Consider the following 9,383-nt stretch of genomic DNA (forward strand, 5'->3'; position numbering starts at 1 on the left):
CTGAGTGCCACAGCTGCATGAACACAGAGAGACGAAGCTGGTGGATTACTGCATCTGTACGGACTCCTACGAGACTCCCGAGCCTAACCTGAGTAACGCAGGTACATATTGATCTCTACAACCATCACTTCATTCTTGCCTTTATTTCAGTCAGGGCTGAAGTCGAATTGATTACACAAGGTTATCTGTTTTGTTCCATAAGTCCAGATCTTGTTTATATGCCATAGGTGGTGCAAAATACTTAACTTTTTATAAGTCGAAACCTTCTCCATCTTTGTCTGCTTGTGCACTTTTGCACTTACTTTTAGTCTTTAGTCTTTGAGAAGTCCAGCTGATGTAATCGTGGAGCTGAGTCTGCAGGGAGATTAAAGCTCACCCTCGGTCATCCTCTGTAGCCTTTGTCCTTTTCCTCCTCCTCGTTTCTCCGATGACTAGTTTACTTATTTGCACAGAGCAGAGCACGACCTTGGGTTTTTTTTTCCCTTTCTTTTGCACGAATGGAAATAAACCGGCTTTTGGACTCTTGGGAGCTTAGCAATTGGCAGAGTGACTAATTAGATCTGCACGGACAAAAGTCTGCACGATTAAAGTTGAACAACTTTCTTTTTTCTTGTGTTTCCCCCTGACAGATTTCATTTCAGGCAAAATGAAATTGATCGTTCTGTCCTTCTTCTGCTGCTGTCTGCTGCTCACCGTCACACCCAGTGTGAGCAGTGCAAAACTAAACCTCAGCCAAGTTTTAAAAAGAAGGTGAGTTGATCATCCTTAGTGCAAAGGATTAAATAAAAAAGCAATGCGTACCGTAGGTTTGAATGATTTCTAATCAAGTTCTTGTTATTTACATCAGCATCGGGATCCAGAGGACAAAAAGGGATCTGAGTAGTCTGTCTGCACTGAGGGAAGCAGAGCAATTTGTTCGCCCTGATGATGTCAAAGACACCCTGCTTCCACATTCCAGGTACGAAATGCATTACTTTTAATAACCATTTTTAAAAAAATAATAATAAAATGACCCGCAGAGCAGGAATGAATGAAATGAACATGCTTCTTTCTTTCTTGTCTTGTCTTGTCTGGTCTGGTCTGGTCTGATCCAGCACTGGCATTGGTGTGCGAACCAAGCGCTCCAAGAACTCCGTCAACCAGTCGCGGAGGTCAGGCTGCTCGCTGGGCACGTGCACGGTACACGACCTGGCACACCGCCTGCACCAGCTCAACAACAAGCTGAAAGTCGGTAGCGCCCCTATGGACAAGATAAGCCCGCTGGGCTACGGGCGCAGGCGCAGGTCCGTCCCTGACAGGCAGATCAGGTTATTGATGCAAGGGGGTCACTTGCAGCCAGCATGGAGGCTTCACAAGCTGGAAGCGCTGCTCAGACGGACATGAGCAGGACACGGGCCGAGGGGACTGGAAAGCTGAGATTTGTCCTGCCAAGAGTTCTCCGGCACGTTCTTTTGCAAGGCGAGCGGCTGGGTCAGCAGACGCGGCTTGCCAAGGCACAAAAAAACAACAGCTGTGTGTCCATAAGCACTGTGAATCAGAGACAGAGACGTTCTGTGGTGGAGCACTGAAACTTTCTGGGTTCGTATGCAAGTGTGTGATTGGTGCACTGATCCCCAAAGGAGTGGAGTGGAGTGGAGTGGAGTGGAAAAGAAAAGTCACAGGAACCAGGGCTGAAGAATGAACCTCCTCGAACGGGACAGAATTTCGCTGCTCCTCAGGTGGACTATTCAACTGGGATTATGGGACCCAAATGCATTCCGAGTGCACAGTGCTCTCTCTCTCCCTCGGAAAACAACAAAACAAACAAACTCTGGACTTTAATCCATTGTATTCAACAGGGAAAGATGTGGATTGTTCATGCGGAGGAGCTTTGAAGGATTTTCAGAATATGAATACGAATATGGCCATGAAACTGTTATCTGTCACAAACTCTTTTCTTGGACACTGTAATGAGGGATGAATGCTTTTGATTTGATATAAAAATGCCTTTCTTGGTCCGTAAAAAGGATTGTTATGCTACTTGAACACATTATTTTTATTATTTTGTACAGAGATATGTGCAATCTATATGTATTTTTTTATTCCCAGTATATGTATATACAGGCCATGCCAAAAAAAAAGAAAAAAACAACTCAAGATAAGATGTTATTTAATTGTTTTATACTTCGTACTACTTATAGAGAGCTATTTTTGTACAGGATTAAAGGAATATGGGCATTGTTGTATATCATTCGTTTGTATTGTATGGTGGACAGAATACGTTTTATGTCTGTAATAATATATTTGTAAATGTGGTTGATTTTTGTATGTCGGAGAAATGTACGTTGTCATCCAATAAACTTCGGATTCGAACAAAGAATTGTCGTTGTGAAGACCTCATCTGTTCTGGCGAAGATGAAAATATAACACACACACACACACACACACATAGAACAAAAAAACACCAGGGTTCTCTGTCTGTTTTCTGTCTGGAGAACAGAGAGAGAGAAGAAACAACAACAACAAGCACTTTGGAAAAGAGGCTCGTTGGAGTCCCTAGTGGCCAAGTAGAGGTGTACGCTTTCATTCCTATTGAAACCAGACCGGAGTCTGGACTGGAACCGTGTGTGATGGAAGACAGACGGTCCGAAAAGGATGCTGCTCTCTGGGGGGTGGGTGGGGTGGGGTGAGTAGAAGGGGAGGGAGGAAGGGGGGTTGTTTCTGGGTCACATTCCTTAGAGATGTAGAGGAAAGGGCTTTGCACTGCTGAGACAGGCACGCCATAGGACATTCCTCTTAAACACATAATTATCATTCCTGGCTTAATGAGAAGGAACTTTAGCTATGCACTTTTACAGTTGCAGTCATGCTGTTTTAATATAAAAGCCCGGGAAAAAAAACATTTTGATGACTCCTACAGAACATGGAGGAAAAAAAACCCAACAACGCAAAAATAGTCACACAGGAAAGCATTTTTGATAGCACTGACTCATCTTCAAATTTGATATGCAACATAATCTGTTCTGAAATATCCTTTTTTTTCAGTAGTGGACATGTAGCAGCAGTACCCAAAGTGCCAATGTGGGGTCCATGAAGCAGAGGCATCCCTGGTTTTATTAGCTCATCCAGTCCATAGGGGATGAGCTTATACCATCATGTGTTGTCCGTCTGGCTTCATCCACATTTCAGGAAAATCGCTTCTTCTCTCTCAATTCTTCAATTCTTTTTGGCAGCAAGGTAGGCCTGCCTGGGGTGCGTATAGCTTCTACCCAGATTTGGGCCGGAGTGAGCTACGCCATCATTGACAGTCTCGTTACCATGTTACTGTAGATCCCAACCCAATATTATCAAAATAATCCATCCATCCATCCATTATCCTGTACAGGGTAACAGGCAAGCTGGAACCTATCCCATCTGACTATGGGCGAGAGCGGTATACCTTGGACAAGTCGCCAAATCATCGCAGGGTTGACACATAGAGACACACAACCGTTCACACTCACATTCACACCTACGGTCAATTTAGAGCCACCGATTAGCCTAACCTGCATGTCTTTGGACTGTGGGGGAAACCGGAGCACCCGGAGGAAACCCACACAGACACTGGGAGAACATGCAAACTCCACACAGAAAGGCCCCCATCGGCCATTGGGCTCGAACCTAGGACCTTCTTGCTTGTTGCAGTGCTAACCACTACACCACCGTGCTGCCCCATATCAAAATTATTATATTTATTATTCTGTTTACATGGCTTTTGACTGGGTTGAAGCCAAACTACATCAACTCCAAAACAAGTCGCCTATAAATAACATCAACTTGGACCTAATGTGTTTTCACAAGTAAACTCTTGCAGCAGAGGCGGCATGGTGGTGTAGTGGTTAGTGCTGTCACCTCACAGCAAGAAGGTCTGGGTTCAAGCCCCGTGGCCGGCGAAGGCCTTTCTGTGCGGAGTTTGCATGTTCTCCCCGTGTCCGCATGGGTTTCCTCCGGGTGCTCCGGTTTCCCCCACAGTCCAAAGACATGCAGGTTAGGTTAACTGGTGACTCTAAATTGACCGTAGGTGTGAATGGTTGTCTGTGTCTATGTGTCAGCCCTGTGATGACCTGGCGACTTGTCCAGGGTGTACCCCGCCTTTCACCCGTAGTCAGCTGGGATAGGCTCCAGCTTGCCTGCGACCCTGTAGAACAGGATAAAGCGGCTAGCGATAATGAGATGAGATGAACTCTTGCAACAAACTAATAAAACATTACAGTCTAAAACATATCACCCATCCACCTGCTGTTTGATGCAGCTCTCTAATCAGCCGATCCCTTGATGCATAAAATCATGCAGATACAAATCAAGAGCTTCAGTTAATTAATGTTCACTTCAAACATCAGAACAGGAAAAATTGTGATCTCAAAGTGTGATTTTCATTTCACTGCAGCATGGGTGTTGGTTTGAGCCAGATACCAAGGTTTCAGAAAATGCTGATCTCCTGGGGTTTTCACACACATCAGTCTCAACTACAGAACGGTGCGAAAAACAAAAAACAAACGTAGAGTTGAGTGAGTGAGCGACAGTTTTATGGGTGAAAACAAACGCCTTGTTGATAAGAGAGGTCAGAGGAAAATGGACAGATTGGTTCGAACATTTTTGCCAGGATGAAACCCATATAGCAACTCCTATAATCACTCGTTGCAACCATGGTGAGCAGAAAAGCATCTCAGCATGCAACAGCAGAAGAACACACCGGGTTCCAGTCCTGTGAAGAACAGGAATCTTAGAATCAAGAACAAGTTTCTATGAAAATGACTGGTGAATGTTGATAATAAAAGGCTAAGCCCGAAATTTAACATCGTGTATCGTATTAATATTACGTTTTAAATTGGAGTGAACATTATTTATACTTTCAGGCTTATGAGGATGCTAATGACCATAATGACCTTGATTGGAGTTGAGCGTGATAACCAATGCTGTGTTGTGATTAAGAAGAAGAAGATGAAGAAATACAATCAGGAAACTGCCGGAGAGAGATCAAGAACCCCTGACCTCACACTGAGCACCATCTCATCTCATCTCATTATCTCTAGCCGCTTTATCCTTCTACAGGGTCGCAGGCAAGCTGGAGCCTATCCCAGCTGACTACGGGCGAAAGGCGGGGTACACCCTGGACAAGTCGCCAGGTCATCACAGGGCTGACACATAGACACAGACAACCATTCACACTCACATTCACACCTACGGTCAATTTAGAGTCACCAGTTAACCTAACCTGCATGTCTTTGGACTGTGGGGGAAACCGGAGCACCCGGAGGAAACCCACGCGGACACGGGGAGAACATGCAAACTCCACACAGAAAGGCCCTCGCCGGCCCCAGGGTTCGAACCCAGGACCTTCTTGCTGTGAGGCGACAGCGCTAACCACTACACCACCGTGCCGCCCCACTGAGCACCATTGGTGACAAAAAAACAACAAAACAAAAAACCCTAAAAATCAGGCAATTCTACTGAGGTTGAGGTTGTAAATTGACACGTAGGATAAATTTTTAACCATTTTTTATAACGTGAGTTTATGTTGGGGTCCCCCCCTCCCCCTTTGGCAAGGTCATTCCTGTCATCTTGCTAAAACTGTTTCATACCTTGGTGCTGTGTTATTACATGTCATACAGATCAATTTCCTTTCCAAGCTGCTATAAACATCTTTCATAATCACACCAAATGTCACATACTTTTGCTTTCATATTCTGGATAAGACTTGGGATAATTATTAAACATGCCTCTAAAGTCCGAGTACGAGGATCTTATTATTCTCTAATCTTTGTCTGGTGACCATTAAAAAGTCATGCCTGGGAATAAAAAAAAGAAAAGAAAAAAAAGGTTTCTATAAAGTTCCTTCACCCACAGTAAGTTTCAGAAGTAAACACACACTTCCAGCCAAAAAGTACTAATATGTGTCTATGTCTGGCTTTGCTCTGCCCACAGACTGCTATATAAATGCGTTTGTCACATTTTTGGATTGCATTGTTTTATATATATGTGTGTGTGTGTGTGTGTGTGTGTGTGTGTGTGTGTGTGTGTGTGTGTGTGTGTTCTTTATAAGACCAAGTAGATCTATGTGGAAAAAACGTTACAGAGAAATGCTGCTGAACTTCCTGTGTAACTGTCACCATATGGCCAGTGATGACCTTCGCAGTGGTCATGATTACTTCAGGGTTAGCTCAGGGGTAATGATCCCTATACAAACTATTTTCCAGCTTAAATATGGATCAGAAAGCAAGAGGATGGATTTTTACAATCTGTAAAGCTAGAGCGCCACCTAGTGCTGATATTGCACTAGTTTTAGTTGTAGGCCACTTTAACAGGAACTTGTTCTTGATTCTAAGATCCCTGTTCTTGGCTGCAGGAGTGGAACCCAGTGTGGTCTTCTGCTGTTGTATTTAACTGCTGTTGCAATTAACAACAAAAAAAGACAACATATTTTTTTTCTTCTAATTATTGTAGTTCTGTCAAATACATGATAATAGACATATATATTGTTTTGTTTACACGAAGCTACCAGAGTGTTGACTGCGACACTGACCACTCCCTGGTGCGTAGCAAAGTGAAACTGCGTGCAAAGAAATTGTACCGCATGCGAAAGGAGGGCAGACCTAGGATTGACACCACCAAGACGTGAGACTAGGGGAAAGTGGAGTTTGCAGGCGCACTAGAAGAATCTCTCCCTGGCCTGTCCAGTGCAACTGCCCGAGAAAGATGGGAGCACTTTCGAGATGCTGTGTACAACACAGCCATGTCCACATTCGGCAAGAAGACCAGCAAGTTGGCTGATTGGTTTGAGAAATGCCCTGGCAGCATACAAAGCCTGTCCTAGTGAACATAACCTGCAGGTCTTACGGGCCAGGCAAGTCCAGCAGAGTGCCAGGCGTTGTGCCAACGACTATTGGCTTCAGTTGTGCATCCAGATACAGACCGCAGCTGACACGGGCAACATCAAGGCAATGTACGACGGTATCAAACAGGCACTGGGACCAACACAGAAGAAAACTGCACCTCACAAGTCCGTAACGGGTGCAGTAATCAAGGACCGGGCAAAACAGATGGAGCGCGGGGTAAAGCACTACTCTGAGCTGTATGCCAGAGAAAACATAGTAGCTGAAGACACCCTGAATGCCATTGAGGTGCCTGCCTGAGTTGGAAGAGCTTGACAGCGAACCAACTCTTGAAGAACAGCGAAGCTCTGGACTCCACTGCCTCCGGCAAAGTTCCTGGGAAAGATGGAATACCAGCTGATGTCTTGAAATGCTGCAAAGGAACCCTCATTAGTGAGCTGCATGAAATCCTCTGCCTTTGTTGTGCTGTTCCACAAGACATGAGGGATGCCAACATTGTCACATTGTACAAAACAAAGGTAACAGGAGTGACTGCAATAACTACAGTGGTATCTCCCTCCTCAACATTGTCGGGAAGGTCTTTGCTCGGGTTGTACTGAAGAGGCTCCAGGTTCTTGCAGAAAGAGTCTACCCAGAATCACAGTGCGGTTTCTGAGCCAACAGCTCCACCATTGACATGATCTTCTCCATCAGACAGTTGCAGGAGAAATGCAGAGAGCAAAGGCAGCCACTCTTCATAGCCTTTATTGATCTCACAAAGGCTGTTGACCTAGTCAACAGGGATGGCCTCTTCAAGATCCTCCCCAAGATTGGATGTCCACCCAGGCTGCTTAGCATCATCAAGTCTTTCCATGAAGACATGAAGGGTACAGTGGTCTTTGACAGCTCAACTTCGGACACCTTTAACATCCAGAGCAGAGTGAAACAGGACTGTGTGCTTGCACCCACCCTTTTCGGGATCTTCTTCGCTGTACTGCTGAAGCATGCTTTTGATTCTGCAACAGAAGGCGTCTACCTCCGGACCAGATCAGATGGAAAGCTTTTCAACCCGTCCAGGCTAAGAGTACTGACCAAAATCCAGCTGAAATGCTTACGTGACTTTCTCTTTGCAGATGATGCAGCAGTCACTGCCCACTCAGCTGATGACCTTTAGCAGCTCATGAACTGCTTCAGCAAAGCTTGTCGAGACTTTGGGCTCACCATTATCCTGAAGAAAACTCAGGTCATGGCCCAGGAAGCTGAACTGCCGCCCACCATTAGTATCTCTGATCATGAACTGGAAGTTGTCCATGACTTTACTTACCTCAGTTCCATGATCTCAGACTCCCTCTTGCTTAACAAGTGGATTGGCAAGGCAGCTACCACTATGTCTAGACTGACAAAGAGAGCATGGAACAACAACAAGATGACCGAGCACACCAAGATCCATATTTACAGTGCATGTGTTGGGAGCACCCTCCTTTATGGCAGTGAGTCCTGGACTCTGTACACATGGCAGGACCGAAAACTCAACACCTTCCACATGCACTACTTATGACGCATCTTGAAGATCACCTGGCAGGACAAAGTCACAAACAATGCTGTACTAGAGAGAGCCAGAATCCCCAGCATGTTCACACTGCTGAAGCAGAGACGCATGCGCTGGCTCGGCCACGTCGTGCGTAATTATGGACAATGGTCGGATCCCCAAGGATCTCCTGTATGGCGAGTTAGTGCAGGGAAAAACGCCCCATAGGCAGGCCACAACTGCGTTACAAGGACACCTGCAAGAGGGGCATCAAGGCCTTGGGCACACCTGGGAAGCAGCAGCCTCACAACGATCAGTCTGGAGACAGACTGTCCAGAAAGGCCTCTCCACATTCGAAAAGATGCTTGCGCAAGAATCAGAGACAAAGAGACAGAGAAGGAAAGCCAGAGCCCAGTCTGACAGATCAGCATCAGACTTCATGTGTGCTCTGTGCGGGAGAGACTGTCACTCCCACATCGGCCTGTCCAGTCACACCCGACGCTGTACCAGAATCAACGCCCAGAGCGCAAATCCATAGTCTCCCAAGACTGAAGGATGTCTCTCTCTCTCTCTCTCTCTGCGCATGTGCGGTGCGAGTGGGTGGAGTGGAGCGTGTGTGAGTGAGTGCGTGCTGAAAGTTTGGCCGCCATGCCATAAACTTTTGTCCTTTTTCTATCTTTTTTTCTATCTTTCTATTTCTTTGTTTTTTTTGTATATGGTTTGTTAGTTTATTGTTGTTTGAATTTTGTTAAAAGTGCACGCGCCAGGCGTCTGCTTCCTTTTGGAAGTATGGCGGCGCGAAGTGCACCTGAGCAGCATTTTGGCTTTCTAACGAGGAAGCATGGTATTAAAATAGATTCACCTCTTTCAGTGGAGGAGATCAGTTTGGCTGTAGGAGGTTTAATTGGTCATGACAATGTTTTGTCTGCGTCTCGCATGAACAGGGCAGTGGTTTTATTCCTTGCTTCTGTTGATTTGGTAAACGAAATGGTGGAGACGGGGGTAGTGGTTGAAGAGATTTTTCT

General features: G+C 45.6%; 1 protein-coding gene across 1 annotated transcript; it reads left to right on the forward strand.

The window, feature by feature from the left end:
- adma (adrenomedullin a) lies at positions 1 to 2,359 on the forward strand. The gene is made up of 4 exons (XM_060940408.1): positions 1 to 101; positions 630 to 750; positions 848 to 958; positions 1,095 to 2,359. Exons 2-4 carry the CDS (start codon positions 647 to 649, stop codon positions 1,381 to 1,383), a joined length of 504 nt encoding a protein of 167 aa, XP_060796391.1. The 5' UTR covers positions 1 to 101; positions 630 to 646; the 3' UTR covers positions 1,384 to 2,359.
- The last annotated feature ends 7,024 nt before the right edge of the window (positions 2,360 to 9,383 follow it).

The sequence above is a fragment of the Neoarius graeffei genome, chromosome 15 (assembly GCF_027579695.1).
Source record: "Neoarius graeffei isolate fNeoGra1 chromosome 15, fNeoGra1.pri, whole genome shotgun sequence".
In the NCBI taxonomy this organism is placed as follows: domain Eukaryota; kingdom Metazoa; phylum Chordata; class Actinopteri; order Siluriformes; family Ariidae; genus Neoarius; species Neoarius graeffei.

Excerpts from the sequence above, each read along its gene's own strand:
- adma (XM_060940408.1), top strand. The coding sequence starts at position 647 with ATGAAATTGATCGTTCTGTCCTTCTTCTGCTGCTGTCTGCTGCTCACC. Across the intron at positions 751-847 it reads AGCCAAGTTTTAAAAAGAAG|CATCGGGATCCAGAGGACAA; the intron begins GTGAGTTGATCA and ends TATTTACATCAG. Across the intron at positions 959-1,094 it reads ACCCTGCTTCCACATTCCAG|CACTGGCATTGGTGTGCGAA; the intron begins GTACGAAATGCA and ends GGTCTGATCCAG.